The 20,764-nt window shown below is 52.6% G+C and overlaps 7 protein-coding genes across 8 annotated transcripts; 4 read left to right on the forward strand and 3 right to left on the reverse strand.

The window, feature by feature from the left end:
• Positions 1–577: 577 nt before the first annotated feature.
• Positions 578–3,982, forward strand: HMPREF1120_05263 (uncharacterized protein). The gene is made up of 2 exons (XM_009159429.1): positions 578–2,864; positions 2,910–3,982. Exons 1-2 carry the CDS (start codon positions 1,197–1,199, stop codon positions 3,735–3,737), a joined length of 2,496 nt encoding a protein of 831 aa, XP_009157677.1. The 5' UTR covers positions 578–1,196; the 3' UTR covers positions 3,738–3,982.
• Positions 3,983–4,174: 192 nt separating this feature from the next.
• Positions 4,175–7,142, forward strand: HMPREF1120_05264 (MFS transporter, DHA1 family, multidrug resistance protein). Its single transcript, XM_009159430.1, has 3 exons — positions 4,175–5,233; positions 5,303–6,421; positions 6,493–7,142. Exons 1-3 carry the CDS (start codon positions 4,803–4,805, stop codon positions 6,908–6,910), a joined length of 1,968 nt encoding a protein of 655 aa, XP_009157678.1. The 5' UTR covers positions 4,175–4,802; the 3' UTR covers positions 6,911–7,142.
• HMPREF1120_05265 (uncharacterized protein) lies at positions 6,812–9,620 on the reverse strand. Its single transcript, XM_009159431.1, has 2 exons — positions 9,433–9,620; positions 6,812–9,385 (listed from the first exon to the last, which is right to left on the reverse strand). The coding sequence occupies exon 2, from the start codon at positions 8,667–8,669 to the stop codon at positions 7,185–7,187; it is 1,485 nt and encodes a 494-aa protein (XP_009157679.1). The 5' UTR covers positions 8,670–9,385; positions 9,433–9,620; the 3' UTR covers positions 6,812–7,184.
• Positions 9,621–10,833: 1,213 nt separating this feature from the next.
• Positions 10,834–13,274, forward strand: HMPREF1120_05266 (nitrilase). Its single transcript, XM_009159432.1, has one exon. It carries the CDS (start codon positions 11,124–11,126, stop codon positions 12,420–12,422), a length of 1,299 nt encoding a protein of 432 aa, XP_009157680.1. The 5' UTR covers positions 10,834–11,123; the 3' UTR covers positions 12,423–13,274.
• HMPREF1120_05267 lies at positions 10,930–17,368 on the reverse strand. 2 transcript variants are annotated; one of them, XM_009159434.1, is made up of 4 exons: positions 16,724–17,368; positions 16,568–16,668; positions 14,442–16,515; positions 10,930–14,252 (listed from the first exon to the last, which is right to left on the reverse strand). In XM_009159434.1, the coding sequence occupies exons 3-4, from the start codon at positions 15,869–15,871 to the stop codon at positions 12,938–12,940; spliced, it is 2,745 nt and encodes a 914-aa protein (XP_009157682.1). In that variant the 5' UTR covers positions 15,872–16,515; positions 16,568–16,668; positions 16,724–17,368; the 3' UTR covers positions 10,930–12,937. The 2 variants fall into 2 exon arrangements, with proteins under 2 accessions (XP_009157682.1, XP_009157681.1); XM_009159433.1 differs by having other exon boundaries at positions 16,568–17,368.
• On the forward strand, positions 17,135–19,333 carry HMPREF1120_05268 (uncharacterized protein). The gene has a single exon (XM_009159435.1). The coding sequence runs from the start codon at positions 17,660–17,662 to the stop codon at positions 19,076–19,078; it is 1,419 nt and encodes a 472-aa protein (XP_009157683.1). The 5' UTR covers positions 17,135–17,659; the 3' UTR covers positions 19,079–19,333.
• On the reverse strand, positions 19,333–20,740 carry HMPREF1120_05269 (uncharacterized protein). The gene has a single exon (XM_009159436.1). The coding sequence runs from the start codon at positions 20,151–20,153 to the stop codon at positions 19,833–19,835; it is 321 nt and encodes a 106-aa protein (XP_009157684.1). The 5' UTR covers positions 20,154–20,740; the 3' UTR covers positions 19,333–19,832.
• Positions 20,741–20,764: the final 24 nt, after the last annotated feature.

Consider the following 20,764-nt stretch of genomic DNA (forward strand, 5'->3'; position numbering starts at 1 on the left):
AGAGGGCAAGACACTTGCAACTCTGAGGGTAACAAAAGGGCGACTGGCGGTGTTATGGATGGTAAGGTGAGGGAAAGATGAAGTGAGACAGTTGTGGAAAAGAGTTAACCAGCAGAGGGGATCTCTAAAAATGAGCAACAACAGCTGGCGCACTGGCAGGCCGCAAAAGATTAGACTCACGACGGTGAACAGCAAACGGGCAGTTGACTCTGGAATGGAGGGGTAACGACGTGGCCAGCAGCTACCACCACTGCACCATCACCACTGGCACTCAGGCTGCACAGCACTCCAAGTCGGCTGTCACTCAACCTGGCCCTGGGTAGAACCATGCACTGCACCACTATACTGCTACTAGCAGTACTAGTACGACAGTCACAGACTCAGTGTCGCCATCCTCGTCCCGGTGGCCAGTCTTTAGCTACACCCGGAGGCACGAACAGCTCATCAGGAGCGGCAGTCAAATGTTGAGGATTTTAGCATTCAGCGACTCCAGCCAACGCGACAGAACACGTATATCCTTGGCACATGTTTTGGTCTCTAGTGCAGCACATCAGTGTGATCTCTCGCATTACTCATGCTCGGAAATCAACCCCACACCTCCTTCACGTAATAAGCTTATTTAAGGTCACCCCCAGGAAGCTTGTCGACACTCTTGGTTCTTCTTTTCAACGCAGGAAGGACCCTTGAGCCAGATCTGGAAGAACAGCCACTCGTAGAAGGTGCAGCTTGGACACAGCCATTGTATGGGCAGCTGATGAATACTAGGCGGCGCGTAGTATCACTTACACCTGAATAGTACCTACTTATACTGGCCATCAATATTATTCCCCTCAACTATTGCTATCCCAATTCTTTGAAATCTACCAGACCTGATAGATCCTCAAAATGCCCGTCCCATGATCAATGTCTTTCCTCGTAAATGCTGAGATACATCATCAATGCGGCCATGGGAAATGGTATAGGGCGCCGCGAAACTCCTACGGCCGTCTGTGACTCAGTCAGCCCGAGATGAAGGACAACAAACAGAAACAGGTGAGCTTGAGGGGCGGCAGAGACACCCTCCAGATACTTGGCCAACCCGCGTATCATCGCTGGGCCCGGGTCGAAACCTTGCTGCCGCCGATCCTCCACGAAGTAATGACGCTGCTCAGAACGAAGAACGTCCACATGGACGGCCGAATGCTTCGGGGGAGACTATGAACCACACCATTCATAAATTAGAGCGCTTGCTGGATGAAGCTGTCAGGATCGCCCAAATGGCGGGTACGGCAGAAGAACAAATATCAGAAGCTGCATCAAAAGCAAAGGAGTTTCAACCTGCGCAGGCCATTGCTTCTATGGTAGACGCATGCCTTGAGGAGGTGAAAGCAAAAGTTGCTCACCCGTCAAGCCTTTTACAAATCCCGTCATCCGAAAAGACGGGCACAACTCATAACAAGAAGGGCGACGACCACGACGAAACCAGCCACTCGGATGGTTCACAAACCGCGCCCAGTAGCGATCAGGCACTAAAACCACCGCAGCCAGTGGCGGATCCACTGGAAGAAAAGAAAGCCACCTTGTCGCGGGGCAGAAAGACCTCAGAGCAAGAAAGGCGACCTCGCAGGTACTCAGGCATCGGGTCCCTCGGTTCACCGCAGGTCAGACCACGCACCACTTCGGCCATCGACCCTCACGACAGACAAAGAAGCACGTCAGGAGAGCAGCCATTACCAACGCTGAGACTCAATAGCGTTGACATGAAGGATGACGACGAGGAAAAGGATTTCTTGCTGAACGACGGTATTCCACTCCAGGTGCCCCGGCCAGGGCATGAGCGGCATTTCACCCATGTATTTGGCATCGATTCCAGACAAGCGAGCATCAATCTGGCCCACGGTGACAAGATTGATCTGAATGGCGTGAGGCACGTGGACATCGCAGACCATCCAGATGACTTCGATGTACACGAATCATGCCACCATGCCCCAATAGCCCGGCACTGGACCACATCTAAAAAGCGTTGGGTCGCCCTCAGTTCTTGCATCAACACTGCTTGTCTAGGCTTCTTGATCGGCATCTATTCTGGAGAGGTGCCTGCAATCCAGTACGTGATTGTCGACTTCAACCGCTTGATGATTTTCGGCAATGTCTTTCTTTACTGCGGGCTTGCCATACCAACTCTAGTATTCTGGCCGTTGCCTCTTCTGCACGGCCGGAAACCGTACAACATCGCAGCTTTGACGCTGACATTGTGCTTGCAAATACCTCAAGGACTGGTAGTCAGCGTCTTTCGAACGCCAGATGTGCGGAGGTACCGGATACTTCTGCTCCTCTCTCGGGGTGTCTCGGGACTTGTCTTTGGTTTCGCGAACATCAACAATCTAGCAACGTTATTAGATCTGTTCGGGGCGTCGCTCAAGAGCAGTGAAACCAACGAGGACCTTGAGGATCCACTTGACGTCCGTCGACATGGAGGAGGGATGGGAGTCTGGCTGGCGATCTGGTCCTGGTGCACGGTTGGATCGATCGCCATCGGGTTTGTGATGGGGGCTTTCATCATCAGCGGAACCTCCGTTGACTGGGGCTTCTGGATATCCCTGATGCTCCTCATGGCGGTCCTGTTGCTGAATGTTGTCTCGCCAGAAGTGCGCCGATCTGCCTTTCGAAGGACGATTGCTGAAATGTTGGGTGCCGGCGGTAGCTTCACCAGGGTGGCCCGCGGTGAGGTCAAATTGCACTTGACAGGCAATGGACCTTATTGGTGGGGCGAAGAGGTACTTGCTGGTCTTCGACTGAGCTGGAAGATGGTCAATCAACCTGGTTTCCTCGTGTTGTCCATATATGCCGCATGGATCTATGCACAGTTCACGCTGATATTGATGGTGAGTTAGATTGAACATCACGAAGATTTGAGCTAACGCAAGCAGCTGCTGGGAGCGTTGGCATCAACGAGATACCGATATAAACCGGTCGAAGTTGGGCTCTGTGTCCTATCCTTGGCCATCGGAGCAAGCATGGCCATCCCATTTCAGAAGGCCTCATGGCTCAGTCGCGCCCGATATCTACCTCCACGGTCGAACAGCATGACCTTAGAGAGCACGATGAGCTGGACATCACATGCACTCCGTCGATCATTGTGGATGGTATTTCTGCCGCTGGCAGCCATTGGCTACGCCCTTACCTCGAAAGGACCTGTCTTTCCGGTAGCAGTTCCTTGTCTTTTTGCAGGACTTGTAGGTTATGCTTCGGTCTTGGGCATTGGGGAATGCTACGCGTTGATGATGCAGACCTTTGACACATCCGACCTGCAACCGGGAATGACGGGGCGACCAGCGCGACCAAGTGTCATGGGACGATATCGTCAGCAAAGAACAAACTTTACCTGCTATCCCAGAGTCAGCGCCGCAATAGCGATCACGCAATTCTTGAAATTCGTCTTCGGGGCCGTGTCAACGGGGATCTGTGGCCGCGTCGAGAGAAGATATGGAGCAATGCGAGCGGCGGGTATCGTAGCTGGGATTCTTCTGCTGCTGACCCTCCTCGTCCTCGCAGTGATTGTCCGCTACAAGACAGTGCAGATGATCCCCAGTGAAGCAGATCGGGACACTAGTCAAGAAGAAGGGTGGGAGCCGGTGATACTAGGGGACCCTACCGGATTGACTCGCAAGATCAGTCTTTTGGAGGCGGGCGACCTCACCCGGTGGACTGAGATTCGGCGCAGGAATCATTTGGAGGCCCACCTTACTCGGCGGTGACGATGGAAACCCGGGGGATATGTTTATAGCACAATCAAGAAAGGGCGGGTACCCAATGCCCCTCCAAGACTGCCAGTGGTCCTCTGTAGCCGTCAGCGTTACTAATCGTGTTACTAAGCTGTGTGCGATATTGTGGAGGCTGAGTCAGCGGAGCCCGAACGATATCTGGTGCCAATCACGGTGGTGAAGCCGATTAGCCACTGCCAGGTGCATGGAGAACATACAATAAATGCCCATAATGCGAGTTAGCACCTGATTCCAAGGTATTGGCTACGCTTATTAGCGATGTCCGCTAATTAGGGCCCTGGAAGAAGCCAACTCCACGTTGCAGGTAGGATGCCCACTACTGCCACTAGTATTATAGGCAGTGCCTACCTACCTAGGCACCATTTAGACGTCGGGTGTCTCTAATGCCGAAGGTTGCATGAGCCCGAGTGGGTTGGTCCAGTTAAAGAGCTGGGTAAACAATCATATCGCCAGCTGCCGGGGCTCCGGGCTTAGGAGGCCTCCACATGCACCACTGGCAGCACGTCGATGTCATTATTGTTCAGTCCTGCCAGTATTCTCCAGTGTTCTCCAGTGCCAGTGTCTATGCCCACCATTGCGCTGCCGTTCTCGTGCCTCTCATCGGCTGCACACAAGCATACTACAGATGCACACTTATGAACCACCTCATCCCACCGGTTATTTTCCGTCCACTCGTCGCCGAAATACCATCTTCATTATCACCGTCTCTCTTTTCACAACATCAGCCCGGTGCGGCGTTTTATCCTCCCGTTCCAACCGTATGATTCCCATGCCGATATTCAGAAACAACCACTATTGACCCCTCCATGAGCTCGACAACTTCTTGAAGACTCGAGGAGCCTCGCAAACCACAACAGCCAGCCTATAACAGTTTTCATCGTCTATCACTATCGTTCGTCGGCCTTGCCTTTGATTTTCTACAAGAACTACGAATTCAATTACGTGGCAGCGCTGGGAATGCGCATTGTCCGGTTATTGTGCCGAGGAACGAATCGCTTTTGAAGATAAGAAATCGAAGGAGACTATACCGCAGCAAAGATGGATATCGTGGACCGTGACTTAGAGCGCGCGGAGATGCAGGCGACTCGGACGTTCTCGCAAGAGAGCAAAGAGCGCCGGTCTCTTCGCAGTCCGATCTCACGGCAGGCCACGGCCTCAACCGGTTCTACAAGCTCAAGCGCCTCTTCAGGCACGTCAATGGGCCGAATAGCCACCGCGCCCAGCCCTAGCATTGGTCTGCGGCGGTCGGCGACGCATCCGATTGAAGATCTTCGAACAGAAACACATCGTTTACAACAAATTCAGACCGTGGGCGCAAGCCTCAAGTCCAAACCAGATTCGAAGCCTCTACCCGAATTCGGCGGAGGCAAACCATATCCTCCCATGTTACCCGCACAAGAAGACTACGTCGTGGAGTTTGACGGCAAGGATGATCCGCTACATCCACAAAACTGGCCATTCCTCAAAAAGTAGGTCGCATGCACCCTGTTGGAAGAGATATAGAGATACCGAAGGGTCTGTTGCTGACAAGATGTTAGACTTTATCTTGGAGTCATTCTCGCCTTTACATGTTTAACCAGCACCTTTACCTCCTCCGTCTTCTCCGCATCAACAATGTCTGTTGGTCACGCATTCGGAGTCAGCACCGAGGTTGCTACTCTCAGCACATCGCTATACGTGCTGGGATATGCGTTTGGGCCTCTGTGCTGGGGCCCCTTCTCCGAGTTGCGCGGCCGGAAACTACCCATCCTGGTTGGGATGTTTGGATTTTCGGTCTTCTGTTTTGGTTGTGCGACGGCCAAAGACCTTCAAACAGTTATGATCTGCCGCTTCTTCACGGGTTTCTTTGGTTCGTGTCCACTAGCAGTCGTGGCGGCCATTTTTGCCGACATGTTCGACAATAGCCAGAGAGGTACGGCCATCGTCATCTTCTCCTCGATGGTGTTCATGGGTCCGATGTTGGGGCCTTTTATTGGAGGCTTCATCAACAGTTCATACCTGGGGTGGCGCTGGAACCTATATTTGCCGGGAATTATGGGCTCTGCCGCGTGGACTCTCAACATTTTCTTTCTCGAGGAATCCTACGCGCCCATGGTTTTGGTCGGCAAAGCCGCCGAGTTGCGTCGCCGCACTAAGAATTGGGGCATCCACGCAAAACAGGAAGAAGTCGAAGTGGACTTCCGCGAGCTGATATCTAAGAACTTTTCCCGTCCGCTTCGGCTTTTGGTTTCCGAGCCCATCATCCTGGCCATCACAATCTACATGTCGTTCATCTATGGTCTGCTCTATCTCTTCCTGACCGCCTATCCGCTCGTTTTCCAGGGAGTTCATCACATGAAACCTGGGGTTTCGGGCCTACCGTTCTTCGGTATGGTGGTGGGCATTTTTATCGTCGCAGGCTACATCATTTATAGTGCCAGAGAGTACAACAGGAAGCTCGAAGCCAATGGAGGAATTCCCGTGCCGGAATGGCGTCTTCCTCCTGTCATTATTGGAGGTACACTCTTTGCCTTGGGTCTGTTTTGGTTCGGCTGGTCTGGATACAAGGCCTCCGTGCATTGGATAGTCCCCACACTTTCCGGCCTCTTCACCGGCTTTGGACTCCTGGCTATTTTCATTCAGTGCTTCAACTACCTGATCGACTCGTACCTCATGTTGTATGTTAGACCCTGTCATATGCCCCTGTTATTCTGCGTTTCCTGAGATACTGACAGGTTGATTTGTCTAGTGCGGCTTCCGCAGTTGCAGCCAACACTTTCCTCCGGTCGATAACAGCGGCAGGCTTTCCCCTGTTTGCGCGCCAGATGTTCAACGGCATGGGTATCGAATGGGCAAGTACTTTGTTGGGATGTTTCGCTTTTTGCCTTGTCCCTATACCTGTGCTATTCTATTTCTACGGCAAGAAACTGAGGGCAAAGTCCAAGTTCGCCCCAACCATGGCGATCAAGAAGCCACTCGACGAGGAGGACAGCGGTGACGAGGACTCGGAATTGCAGATGGCCGCGTTGCATGCTACTAGAAGCAAAGTGCATCAAGATCTTGAACCGGCCAGGCGGAGGACCAGGTCAGGAACGAACGGTTCTGCTGCCACAGCTGCTGGTGGAACTGCTCCAGTCAGTCATAATATGTCTGAGAAGACCGACTAGGCCAGGAAACACAGCCGTCGTTGGCGCAAACAGATTAGATTCGTACGTGGCTGTTGACTGACAGCGTGTTGGAAAGCTTTTCGCTCTGAAGTTACGCTTTGAGACAGTGACCGTGACGAACAGTAATTAGTTATCGTTCTGAGTCGGCGAATCCATATTTTGTTGTTCTTCGTTGTCTAGATGCTTTCATTGTCCGGTCTTGCACTTATAATCCAAAACATAATGTATGCCCTGGTGTTCTCTGTCTTTATCTTTCTGTCGAAACGACCAAAGACTATAACCAGACCGCCGTGGCGGCACCAGCCCCATCATCCAATTTCGTACGCGCCACCTCCCTCATCTTTCTAGCTGCTCCATCCCACCCCAAAATAAAAACCCACCCTTCCTCACTATCCGTCAGGGCGAGGTATTCGACGCCCCCGACCGTCGGCCCCGGCTGAATCGCATTTGCCCAGCCACCACTCGTGGGCGTCTCGTACATACAAAGTAAGCCATTATAGGAGGCTTTGGGGACGACTAGAGGACCATTTTCTTCCACGGACACGTCCGAATCGCTGCGTGTATCCACGGGCGACGAGCGCGACACAGGAGAAGAAGTCCTGGTGGTGGTAGTAGTAGTAGTTGTTGTTGTTGTTCTTCCCTCGTCGTCATCATTATTCTCGTCAATCGTCCCATCCGGAGCAAGTTTGTAGACTGCCACGTAGCCCTTTTTGCCCGGTTTCAGCCCCCGGGTGCTCGCATATAGATATTCCGGATGTGAAGAAGAAGAAAAACTGGTCCGGACCTCGTCGGCCCAGAAGTCGTGCTCGTTTTCTTCGGGCGGGATGATCCGTACAGCTTGTCTGTGGGTGAGGTAGACGCCGTCATTGTTGCTGTCGTTGGAGTTGGAGTTGGCTTTGCTTGTCGTTGAAAAAACATCCACAATACTCGTGTGTTCCTGGACACAGTAGACGTGCTCACCCGTAGGATGGGGCCAGACGTGCCGCGGTCCGTCGTTGGGGCGAGGCGAGATATGTTTCTCGCCCAGGGTCAAACTTCCATCGACCGGCGAGACGGAATACGTCCAGATGCAGTTGCGGCCAATGTCGGCGATGTACAGCGCGCGGCCGGAGGGAGATAGGTCCGCCGAGTGCGCGCCGTGGCGGAGGCCGCCGAAGTCCATCACGCTGCCGTCGTCGCGTTGCGCGGATGAATCGACGAACGATAGCGTCTGGAGAGGTCGAGGTTCGATTGATGCTGAAGACACGGATTTCGTTCCTGATCCATTTGGTCTATGGTCGTTGTCGTCTGTTTTGGGCGGTGGGATAAATGCCCCGGTGGTCCGGTCGATGCTGAACACTTCTCCCGTCGCCCCGCCTGCAGAGTACACGGCAACATCGTTGGCCGTGACATAGCCGCTGCGGGATTTTGTCGCGGCGCGGCCGAGCAGTTCGATCTCGGTGGCTGATTTCACTGCGTATGCTACCACGGACGGTGGCTCGGTCCAGGCTGTCGCATAGAGGTTCCGTGTGCCGTTCGCCTTGCGAGGCGTCAGGTGAAGCCACGAGTGGGAGCCGATGGCCGCGGCGCGGTGGATGATTTTAAGACTGCCGCTGCACGTTGATGTCGACGGAGCTAGTATTGACTCCTGTGACGATGCTAATGAGGTTGATGTCGATGTCGACGTAGAGTCTGATGTGGGCGTTGGAGGTGTGAAGCGGAGAGTGTACAGTTGGGGCGTGTTGAACGTGCCGACTAGCAGATCGTAGGATTGTGACATGGTGGAATGAACGGCTGGATAAAGAGAGAGTGTGTGGTATGTTGAAATGCCTTGCCTTGCCTTGCCCTGCTCTGCCTTCCGCCACCAGAGGGACAAGACCCCTTTGTATTTACTGTAACTCGTTTGGATCGCACAACGATATAGATGGACAGTATGTCGTGCCGACCGGTATAATATATGAGATTTAATGTCGCCTCGACCGGGTGGATGGTCCAGCGATGGGGTGGCCTAAGCCAATCACGGACCTAGGCTGACCGGATAAGACGTTGGGGGCCCTCAGACCCCTGGGCCGAGACTGTCGTTGTACGAGTGCAAGGGGAGGGGCGCTCGCCTTTGACCGGATCCGGTGCGGATTCTCGTAAGGCTGGATTGGATTTCGAGAAAAGAGTATCTAGTCTGTCTGTAGCGATGGTGATGGTCCCCATCCGGCAGTAGCGTCGGACTGTATAGCAATGGGGTTCTGGAAGTTTTCTTCGAACACACGTGCGTTTTGTTTGTCCGTTCTACATTTGATAAATGTAAAACGAAATTCGCGGTTCGTGGCATGATGGTGTTTTATCCGGCGTCCGCATCCGACGTGGTATCGGAGCTTAAACTCTCATTCTGATTGGCAAGTCGACCTCAGCCTTGTCTGCGTCATCGCATAAAATAGTCCAGATCCGATAGCCGAACGAAACGACGATCCAATCTGGTGTTCCCGCCATTTTGGGGACGGACTGCCGAGTCAATATATATTTAATTGTGGTAGAGTAGGAACAAATACATGAGATCCATATTGGCCGCTTGATTCTGCCACCCGCACGCGACAACACCAATAATCTTCTCACGTGCACACATTGCAAAAAGATTTCGAGGACGGAATCCTGTTGCCAAAACACCAAAAAACCCTGCCACTTGACCCGACAACCTGATTTCAGGAAGAAGTGCCAAGTAGGGGGGGAAACCTTCAGTATCGTCAACTTGCATCTCGTGGTGCGTGCGATACTACATGTGGTTCTTTTTAACACCCTTCGATGGCATCGTCACTATGGGCCGCTTACAGTGGGATCGTAAGATCAGTACTAATTGGGCGCACCAACTAGGCCACAGGGGATGAGCTTCTATCCAACTGGGGAATGTTGGAAGGAATTCTAGTACTCAAACCTATTAACGTATGGGAGTGAAGTGAAGTTCTGGTGAGTCACGGGGGCCGGGGCATGTGATCTGGATCTGAAAACCTACACGCTATGAGATGTGAACGAGGCGCGCCAGGTATACAACTATGAAACACTGACAAACGAGAGACAGAGCAAGAGAGGTTGAATCGAGTACACCACACCGGTTTTTACGCAACACCAACATCAATCCTAAAACAATTTCTTCACATTGCCCACAGTCCGGAAGTCGGGGATAATGAGTATTCGGAACTATTCCGGGCTACACAACACAACTTTGCCTTGGTAGGTAGGGCGGGCTTGCAATTGCAGCTTCCATCCCTTCGACAACATTGCTCATATCATGATGGGGTTGCATTGGATGAGAAGCACGACCTTGCCTGTCTTGCCTTCTACGCCGCCTCCCCAGACCTCCTGGCGTGAGAAGATATTGCTGGTGAGCCAATCAAGCTCAGCCGTCATGGATGTCCCTGAACTTGTCGGCTGTCCCGTTCAGTCTGAAACCAGATAGTCGTGGGCCCCGCGTGATCTCGCATCTGTTCCTGGGCTGTCGTCGGAGAGTCAGAGGAACGGCCCCTGAGCCCAGCAGATAATCTCTGTCCAACTGCCGTCGAGCCATGATGACCTCCCTTACATACCTGCTAGGTAAGCAATGCCTCTCCAGACAGTCCCTGGCCTTTATCAACGGACCTCTAGCTCACGAGTTGTTTGATGTGGTGCGAAGGTATACTGTACACCTTGAAGACGTGTAATCATTCCGCCGTGCATGTGATGAGCTATACCTACATTTTTCCACTCAAACCGGTAAAAAAGATGCCCAGTTCAACGAAAGGAGGTAATCGAGCCGATTATGAGGCTGATAATGTAACTGTGACGAGGCTGAGGCACCAGAAAAAGCTACCGTAGTAAATATAGGAATACGCCTAAACCTTGACCCGGGCCCGCTACCAACCACAAAATCCGGAGATTTGGCTCAACCTCGGTACCCAAATCTCTTGACTGCCAATGTGCGATTCGTTTCCCCCACGTACTTCTGCGTGGGCAAGCCGGTAGTCGGACTTCGCTGCTCGACGTCAGCGAAAGAACACAACTTGAAGTCAATGCGGGCAACGGAGACTTGCACCTTTGTCCCAAATCTAATCTAATACCTTACACGACCGCCGTTGCTACTCTTTACTCTACCAGCTACAGCACAACTCGTCGTGAACTCTGCTAGGTCGCACTCTGTGCAGAGCTACACTACTCCATAGCTACCGCGATTCAGACGAGTAAGAAGTGCGGGCACAGCAGAAGAAAAAAAATGCCGCAAAAGCTCACGATCGGAGTCTCCCAATCTCACACCCTCAACACTCTCCAAGAAACCCTCTGGGCTCTCCGCGAGACGACCTCACTCGCGGCCCAGAAAGGCATATCGATCCTCTTATTCCCGGAGGCCTATCTAGGCGGCTACCCACGGACCTGCTCATTCGGCGCGGCCGTCGGGTCCCGCAGCGATGTTGGCCGCGACCAATTCCTAGCATACACCAAATCAGCAGTCGATCTAGGGGACACACCCAGTCCCGGCGGTGCAGGCGACGACTGGATTGAGCGGCGGTTGCCCGTGAACAAGGAAACGGGACGACGAGGCGACGGGACCCGAGAGTTTCTGGAAGAAGTGGCGCGTGAGACGGGCGTGTTTATCGTGACTGGGGTGATCGAGAAGGCTGGCGGCAGTCTGTTTTGTGCCGCCGTCTACGTGGACCCGAAGCGCGGCGTTGTCGGCAAGAGAAGAAAAGTCATGCCTACCGGCTCGGAGAGACTGGTGTGGGCGCAGGGGTCACCCTCGACGCTCAAGGCGGTCGTGGCCAATATCAATGGTGTCAGGGTCGTCATGGGCACTGCTATCTGTTGGGAGAATTATATGCCCTTGCTGCGGTATAGTCTGTACAGCCAAGGTGTGAATCTGTGGTTGGCCCCGACCGCAGATGCGCGGGATACATGGGAACCGTTGATGAAGACGGTCGCGTGTGAAGGGCGCTGTTTTGTGCTCAGTGCCAATCAGTGTGTTAGGAGAAAACATTTGCCTGGCTGGATCACTGGGACACAACAAGATCCACATAGCCGCCACGACGGGAGCACCACCAAGCATCACTTTAATGCTACCACTACTGCGTTGCCCAACGGAACTCCCGCGGGCGCCGGCGGCAGTTCTCCAGAGGTCAAGGCGGGCCGCCGAAGGTCCATGTCGATGCGCACAGAAGAGAACCATGAGATTGCATGGAGATGTAAAGATGCCCCTGCCACGTCCGAATCGGCCCCTACACCGATAAATGAATCCCCCGAGACGTTCCCACGGCCGCCGCAATCCACTGTCCATGGCATCTCTTCCGATCCCAAGGGTGACGAATTTGTCTCGGTCGGTGGTTCTTGTATCGTCAATCCGATGGGCAAGACCCTTGCTGGTCCATGTTGGGAGAAGGAGCAGGAGCTGCTCTATACAGAGGTCGACTTCGACGATTGCGACCGCGGTCATTTGGATTTTGATGCCGCCGGACACTACGCGCGGTCGGATGTCTTCAAACTGACCGTGGAAGGTTTGGATCTCATTCCCCCGCCTTGATCGGTAATCGGAAAGCATTTGATGAAGATACTGGATATAGTCATATAGTTAATGTCGATGACGTGACTTCTAAGCTCTTTACACCACAAGAGCGCCAAGGGCTATTACTGAACAAACAGGCCTTGTTGTATGTAGGTTCTCTGTATGTCTTGCCGCATAAATTACAACACCCACCATATCGCAAAACATGGGATCGTACTCAAAGATCGGCCAGTGCCAAAGTCGGCATTGCTCTTGTCTCATGCGTGGACCACTAGAAGAAGCGGACAGCATCCAGCTCAAGATCAATCGATGGAAACGATGGACCGAGCGAGGTAAGAGACGTTGAAAGGGAAATGACGGCACAAGCACAGCGTGAAGTGAGAAAAATATTCGGTTCAGGAGGTCCCCTCAAAACTCTTCATGTCAGTATGTCATTCGGAGGCTGTCTGGAATAGCAGCCTATCGCCTCTTCATATGGGTATCATCAAACATATACTTCAACGTGAGCAACAAATCGCAATCAAACACCTTCATCAATAAGCCACCCTCGTCCTCATATCGGATATTTTGCGTTCGATCTCCCGAACAGAGCGATCAAGTTCGCCGGCGATCATCAACTTCTTATCGTTCGGCAGCAGGAAGAATGTCTCGCAGAGGTCGCCATCAATCACGCCCTTTGAAGGTGCGTAGTATGAGCGATATATCAGATGGTCCCGCCCAAGCAGAGGTGGATTTCCATTGCTTGAAGCCAGTTGCATCTCCAGTGACTGGAAAAAGTCGACGTCTTCACGGCTGACAAAGGGCACAAGGATCCCAAGCGTTCCTTGAAAGCCTGTCCAGAAAACCACGTCCCGACCACCCGCAACAAGATTGGTTTTTTGGATACTCGTCGGGATGTCGCCGGGAAAGTAGTGTATCATCAGACTGAGTCGATTGGGAGTGCCGTTGAGATATCCCCTCTCATGAAGTAAATGAACACCAGAGTTATCTTCGTCTGCCTCTTCCGAAACCTTCTGCGGACATCGCAGCATCCAGAGATTTCCGAACTTGTCACCACCTGCAACTGTTTCATAATCGACCATAGTGCAGCATGTTGTCCAGCGCGCAATAACGTCGTCGCAAAAAGGAATGAGTTTGTTCTCCTGGAACTTATACACACAATAAGTGACACTCTCTTGAATGTCGCTCACAATGATCCTACTCCCTTGTGTCTGAAGGCCGACAATGAGGTTGGGAGTGGTGACCTGGCATTTTCGCAGCATTTGCTTCATACCAAGGTCATATATTCTCAGATCGGGGCCCACGCCTGCCAGAAGGCGTCCCTGGAATGCGAGTAATGCTGTCGGTGGTTGTTCAACCTTTGTTTTATGGATAAACTCAAGCTCTTTGCCATCCTCGTGGAAGCGATACACATGAAGGAATCCCGCGGAGAAAGACCGAGGACTCACTACCAAGTCCTTCGCCGTACCAACGATCAGAAAGACTTCATCGTCCTGACTTGCAAATGGTGCCGTGGTGATACTCGTGGCACATTCATTATCCTCCAGTTCCAGAGTGAAGACGACTGACTTGGTGTTGACAGGATCTACCACCTGGATACATGATGCCCAGTGTCCGGTTGCTTTGGGATATCCAAATTCTTCTGGGGGAAGAATGACAGCATCGCCGTTGACTGCCGTAGATTCATTGAGGAGCTTTTGTCGTGTCGCCGGCGCAAGCACATTGTTGTCGGCTTCGATGACGTAGAATAGCGGTTGGTCAGGATGCTTGACGAATTTCCTGGGGGTGTACGGTAGCGGGATGTTCTCCTGGAGGAGGTTCCGAGAAAGATCCTCAATGGAGAAGATTCTATTTTGAGCATGTCAGCCAAGCTGTCTGGTAATTGGATCTCGAGCTTGTGATGGAATGTAAATGACTTCAGTAGGAACAATTGGTAAAGTTTGAGTCCGCATGAGTCCATGGACTCTCGGAAAGAGCATAGTTATGTGTTCATCATATCAGATTGGGTGTTTTGGGGTGGGAATGGTTCAAACTCACCTCAAGTTCTGCCCCTGGATACCGACCATCCCTTCAGGACACTGTTCGCTGGTGAAATTCCAAACATACTGCAAGGGAACATAATCCAAGGGCGTCAACATGAATCCGTTGGTTTGGGTATCTGTGTAGCCAAGCCAGGGCCGAGAACTCAATGCCATAACGGCGTTCTGACCTTTGACCGAGACGCGAAATAGCTTCGCAGGCCTCAAACCCAAGAAACGGGTGCGGGTATCTGAAAGCTCCCCGGTTATCTCATCTAGAACTGTACGCAGGTAGACGCCAGAGTAGAGACCGATATGAAGGTACATAGTGGTACCACCCGATGTCGAGTCTGCCATGGCCATGATCGAAAGCGCCGACGGCGCCGACGTAAGAGCTTGCACAGATTTGTTCTCCAAAGTCGAGTCGGGGTCGAGGCTCAGGATTCGAACGGTCGAGTCATCACAACCAACAGCAAGGAAGGAGCTTCTAACACGTCCTTCTGGAACGTCGCCCAGGCTTAAGCAGGTGACTGTTCCAGTCATTTCCCTTCTCTCGTCGTATTCGGCCAGAGACCCGTCGGTGTCCATCTCAAAGTAGACAATCTCGCCGGAACTCAAAGCCACTGCAACTTGACGCTCGTTTGTAGTGGCAGCAACTATGGAACGATGTTGAGGTGCAGGCCATTCATTGACTCGCTTGTCTGCCCGAATATGCCGAATACCTTTGGGGTGAACTTGAACCAGAGCGTCTTCACCGAGCTGCTGGACGGCGAGAGTAGGTGCAGTCGAAAGGAATCCAGTGTCAGTAACTTCTTCGACCGTTTCCCCAATGCTCAACACTAGGGTCCCGGTTCTGAACGACAGGATAATGTAAGCATCGTATTGGTCGTCTCTTGTCAACTTTGTCGTCCATACAGCCTCAGGTTTATCAGGCAGTTCCGATTCGACAATTTCCGACACAGACAAGCCATGCTTCAAGGTCTTGAAACTGCTCCGTGCGCCCGCACCACATATCGAGTATATCTGTGGGGCATCTTCATCGAGAAGATTCGCGACTTTACAATCCAGCAAGGGATTTGCCGCGTCAACACTTTGGACGAGATTGAGGTTAGACAGTGGTCGCACATGGAAAAATGCTGGCGTATAGGCTGCTGTTGGGTCGGCCGGGTAGTCGTCACTTGTGAACTCTGTCTCTTCATCGTCGTCTCCGAGCTTCTCAAATTGGTAAAAGTGGTGATTGCCAGATTCACTCGCCACGAACAGGAAACCACTCTTGAGAATATGGAGACTGTTGGCCACCGGAACGGTGTCGAAGTACTTGATCTTCAACGCTCTGACTTCGCCAGTGAGTTGCCCATTGTCGTCCTCTACCATATCGATGGTCACTTTGAACAGGTCACCATCTTCGGTCTGCAACAGCAAAAAGAACTGGCCTTTCATCTTGTGCATCACCCCGGCCACGATATGCCGTTTGCGCTCGGGATTCTCCAGAACGCCACGCCTGCGCGGTATAGGTACGCGGAAAGCTTCCTGGTTGGAATGTCGATATGTAATATTGTCCTCTGCGCATACGAGGACACCACTGGGGCCGTCCGAACCTCCGGGAATCTGGAAAAGCTTCGTCGCATCTCGTGCGACAGGTTCCGCCCATTGCCGAACGACATGGTTGAGTCCGAGATCAAGTTCATAATAGACCAGTAATTTTTCCACTTCCTGCAAAGCTTGGCCGGTTGGATCCTGGTCTACTTCCGTATAATCCACTTCCAGGGCTGCAAAAATAGGATTTTCATATCCCACGTCCAGCGCCACGCAGTCGAAGACCAAAGTTTGCGGCTTATGAGCTTCGAGCGGCGAAGAGATAGTGAGCTCTGCTTGGGCATTTCTGTTCAAGACATAGACCAGCTTATTCTTCTCCACCGAGGCAATAATACATGCTCTTCCTTTGGGATCGACCGCGAGGTACTGCCCCGGGATGACTCTTCTAATCCCGGATTTGCCAAAAGTCTCAAGATGGACACGGTTGAAGCGGTTCTGGTCCTTCACATACTCAAGGATTGTAATGCGACCCGAGTCGGAGCCTACAATGAGGTAGTCTAGTAGGGAGGTTAGCAGGATATCTCGTTCTAGTCAACAGTGTGGACGTACCTTTGCTACTGCCAGCTAACCTGAACGCGGCCAACGATCTGATGATACCGAAGCAGTCTTGGGTGAACAGCGGCGAGATTTTGCCCTGAGAAGGGTCGGGTCTGTGGATGGTGAGCTTCGAGCCAGATGCTGTGATGATCTGTTGCTCTTTTGTACCAGCAAATTGGCCCAACACGGCTGAAGTAATAGCTGATGGCGGTTGGATAGTCAAGTTGTACATGAACATGGAGCTTGTGGTCGCCATGTTGGACGCAAAAGGGCAAAAGCCTGGGGAGACGACTATACGGCACTCTCAGAGGCTGGGAGCGGGTACGCAGTGATCAAAATAAATCGGGCATAATGTAGTTTCAGCTGGACCGTCGGGCTCATCAGATACCTGAGAGCGGTCTTGGAGGCTTGAGACAATAAGATATTGCTGCTGAAGGAGAGCAAGCCTCCCGGTGGACTTTTCTGTATCGTTGGAGGTGTCGACACGAGGCGGAAAAAAAGTCGCGGAACGCCAAGACCACGCTCAGTCGAGGAGTTGAATTGACGTGCAAGCCGCTTACTCATCCAGCGCTGGTGAGCACCTTCGCGGTGCCCCTCAGTTGCGGGAGGCTGGAAGTGCACGCATCTGGCCCCCGGCGTTCTGAAGGCGCCCCTAAACCCGCCTTATTGAGCCTTCTGCGCCCTCAATAATAATCCGAGCAGGCGCCTGCCGATGACATCTGCGATAATTGCTTCATTTGTTTGTCAGACGCCGAGGTCAGGAAACCGGCGGTTGTACAGCACAACCCAACTGCAGTCGGTTCTTTATCACGCCTACTTCTTCCACTGCACAGTAATACATCCGCTTGTCTACGATCACTTTCATCTACCACCTCCCTCGGACCCCAGGGCCATTGATCACCTACCTAGTATCGCTTCCTCCGCCTTCTTCTACCTTCTACTCGCGCAAGTGTGTTAGTGTCGATCAGCAGGCCAACCTCGAACCTCAATCCCGTCTTCGTCGGAGCACCGCCACAACCTACCATCGACCCTGTCTTTTGTCCTCTCCCTAATTTATCGCAATTTGGAAAATCCCAAAAACTACTTCTGAACGACACCGCTAAGATGGCTGATGCTTCAGGCACAGAAGATGCCACCGTTACCTTCCATGTCAAATCGTCCGGCGGGCAGAAGTACACACTAACTTTGCCTCTTTCGACAACTGCAATAGACTTGAAGAACAAGCTTGCATCCGAAGAATACGCAAATGTTCCTGCATCAGCCCAACGGTTGATTTACAGCGGCAAAGTCCTGAAAGATAACGACACGCTTGCTCAGCACAATGTGAAAGAAGGCAACACCATGCACCTTGTCAAGAGTGCCGCAAGTAATCAAAGACAGAACCCTGCAGCGCAATCTTCTACCTCTACCTCCTCCCCTGCCGCCGCACCGCAAGCAGCTGGTGTCCCTCAAAATCTGGCCGCGGGCACTGGAAATGATCCTTTGGCCGGTCTGACTGGTGCTCGATATGCCGGCTTCGCCCAACTCCCAAGTGCCAGCATGTTTCAGACACCCCAGAGTCCGGACGATTTCGTTCGTCAATTAGAGGACCCCAACTTCCAGCAGATGATGCGAGAGGCCATGAACAACCCTCAAGTCGTGGATATGATGATAAACCAGAGCCCTCATCTCAGAGCAATGGGCCCGCAAGCTAGACAAATACTGCAATCCGACTATTTCCGGCGTGTCATGACCGACCCTCAGGCAATGAGATCGATCATGCAGATGCAACAAGCCATGGGAATGGGACCTTTCGGCGCTGGCGGACAGGAGGCTTTCCCAGCACCAGGCGTCATCAACACCACCGAAACACCAGGCGCTGGAGGCGACTCGAACGCTCAAACAGGGCAGCAACAGCAGCAACAACAGCACCAAGCTCCGATAAACCCGTTTGCTGCTTTCGGCGGTGGAGGTGGTTTGGGTGCGAACCCCTTTGCGAGTTTATTCATGCCGCCGTTTCCCAACCCCAGCCAGCCCACGACTACAACAAACGCGCAGAACAACAGTTCTTCGCAGGGTGATAACGCAACGCCTAGTGCACAGAATCAACAGCAGGAGCAGCAGCAGCCGCTGAATCCTTTTGCAGCCTTGTTCAACCCTGCCATGTTCGGACAGCCTCAACAAGGTTCTAATATTGACCCGGCCTCTGTCCCTCCGTTAAACCCCTTTGCACCTCAAAACAACCCATTTCTCCAGAACCCGGAAGCCATGGCTCGGTTCATGCAAGCTATGGGGGCCATGGGAGGTATGGGCGGTGGAGCCGCAGGTACTGAACCGGCAAATTATGGAGGTTTGTTCGATCTGCTCGGTGGTGGACGTGCAGCTTCACCCCCGGACAACCGACCGCCAGAGGAACGGTACGCAACCCAGTTACAGCAACTGAATGAGATGGGCTTTTATGATTTTGATCGCAATGTTCAAGCACTGCGGAGAACTGGAGGAAGTGTGAATGGCGCGATAGAGTATCTTCTGAACAATCCGTGAGTGATGGTTACGGGGAGCATGTCAGGTTCGGTTGGCACTGAGATGGTCTATTGAGGGACTGTCCAGGATGCATTTTCCTCCAAGTTTCACGGAGTTGGTGTGGTTATCAGCAGTTTATGAGTTCCCCAGGCACACAATGTACGATTCAACATTTTCCATTACCTTGACCAGTGTGGATGCAACTTGCCGCGAAGAATGAGAGGCATTGGAAGCCAGTAGTAGTATGCAGCCTTCTCAGTAAAGCTCCTTCGTGACGGGCCGTAGACTTACCCTACATTGGACTCGGTCGTCGGTCCACCTGAGAGATGAGAGGGAGATAATTCACATTCCGGTGTGGAATACTAGTATACGCCGGCTCCTTACGCCATGAGGTTCCTCCCGCTTCTACTCAAACACCTTGCTGGAAGTCCATGAAACGTGAGACACCTGCTTTAGGGAGCTGGATACTTTAGAACACACACGACAGTTATAGTTGTGAACCTTTCGTAGCAGTAGACGAATAGAACAAGTGATTCATTCTCCATTTGATACATATGTAATGCCCTTTGCATTTACTTGCTCAAGCCACATGCGAGTACCAAGTATTAGGTGCCAAGTTTATACAGGGACTTGAGTCACGTAGCGTAGCACTAGCAGGGCATAGATACCCGCGCTGCCAGTCAGTGCTGGACCGGGAGTGTGGTAATTTAGGTATGACCTTTGAAGCACGGGGCACCGGGTATTATTGTAAAATTTATCGTCCTTTCTTTTTTCTTCACGAAGTTCCAACGATATCTCCGGGCAAAAACAGGGGCCCTTTATTGCTAAAGTTCTGGACATCCCCCAGGACGATCTTGGCCTCTTCGCTGTTCAGGGCCTTGTGGATGCTCTCGACCGAGTCCCACGTCAACAGCGCCGCGACGCTGTATGGTTTCGATCCGTCCGGTGCCGCGGCGAATTGGACGACTTTCCAGTCCTTCAGGCCGTAGGGACCCCATTTCTCCGACACCAGCGGCATGTGTGTCTTGAGGTAGTAGCTCATGTCGAAGGTGGCGTCGGCCTCGGCGGGGTATAGCACCGTTGCGTTGGCTGGCATCTTTGGTTCGTACTGGTTGGTTTTGAGTTTTGGACGAGGTGGTTCTGGTGTTTTTGATGAAGGTGCTTTGGCGCGTGCGTGCGTGCGTGCGGAAACGGGAAGGGGGAACTCTGAGAGAGAGGACGGCGAGGGTGCAGCTGTAGCTGAAGCTGTAGTAGAAGCTGAGATCTTGTATATAAAGGTAGGGACGAAAGAAACTATCAAACAAAACGATTGGAATCCACGGGGGAAAAGGAGTGGCTATGCTTGCCCTATTTATAAATGCTGCCTCCTGGTGAGGAGGCAGAGCTGAGGAGGGGGGAGTGAGAGAGGGACCGGTAAACAGCCTGTGCTCTACCAACAAGTCAATGCAGGTGGGTAACGGAACGGAGTCCCCTGCGGCTTCATGGCCTCGGTCATGCGGCTCCCCTAGATACCTCCTGGTATTCGTTACTGGGTGCCAGTGGCAGCGTCAAGTCCAGCTTGGTGCAGTGCCAGTGCCAGCCATTGTGGTTCTTGGAGGTGACAGTTGTCCGCGTCCGGTCTATTCCCGGTCTTTTGGTTGCCAGTGCGGCACTCATCACTGCAGGCTGCTAGTGCGGTGCAGCAGTGGTGACGATGAGGGGTATTCG

This window comes from Exophiala dermatitidis (genome assembly GCF_000230625.1).
Source record: "Exophiala dermatitidis NIH/UT8656 unplaced genomic scaffold supercont1.4, whole genome shotgun sequence".
Classification (NCBI taxonomy): domain Eukaryota; kingdom Fungi; phylum Ascomycota; class Eurotiomycetes; order Chaetothyriales; family Herpotrichiellaceae; genus Exophiala; species Exophiala dermatitidis.

Coding starts and splice junctions, on each gene's coding strand:
- HMPREF1120_05269 (XM_009159436.1), bottom strand. CDS start 20,153: ATGCCAGCCAACGCAACGGTGCTATACCCCGCCGAGGCCGACGCCACC.
- HMPREF1120_05267 (XM_009159433.1), bottom strand. CDS start 16,811: ATGGCGACCACAAGCTCCATGTTCATGTACAACTTGACTATCCAACCG. Junction 16,516..16,567: donor GTTAGCTGGCAGTAGCAAAG/GTACGTCCACAC, acceptor CCTCCCTACTAG/ACTACCTCATTGTAGGCTCC. Junction 14,253..14,441: donor ATCCAGGGGCAGAACTTGAG/GTGAGTTTGAAC, acceptor TGCTCAAAATAG/AATCTTCTCCATTGAGGATC.
- HMPREF1120_05264 (XM_009159430.1), top strand. CDS start 4,803: ATGGATATCGTGGACCGTGACTTAGAGCGCGCGGAGATGCAGGCGACT. Junction 5,234..5,302: donor AACTGGCCATTCCTCAAAAA/GTAGGTCGCATG, acceptor ACAAGATGTTAG/ACTTTATCTTGGAGTCATTC. Junction 6,422..6,492: donor ATCGACTCGTACCTCATGTT/GTATGTTAGACC, acceptor TGATTTGTCTAG/TGCGGCTTCCGCAGTTGCAG.
- HMPREF1120_05266 (XM_009159432.1), top strand. CDS start 11,124: ATGCCGCAAAAGCTCACGATCGGAGTCTCCCAATCTCACACCCTCAAC.
- HMPREF1120_05268 (XM_009159435.1), top strand. CDS start 17,660: ATGGCTGATGCTTCAGGCACAGAAGATGCCACCGTTACCTTCCATGTC.
- HMPREF1120_05263 (XM_009159429.1), top strand. CDS start 1,197: ATGAACCACACCATTCATAAATTAGAGCGCTTGCTGGATGAAGCTGTC. Junction 2,865..2,909: donor AGTTCACGCTGATATTGATG/GTGAGTTAGATT, acceptor TAACGCAAGCAG/CTGCTGGGAGCGTTGGCATC.
- HMPREF1120_05265 (XM_009159431.1), bottom strand. CDS start 8,669: ATGTCACAATCCTACGATCTGCTAGTCGGCACGTTCAACACGCCCCAA.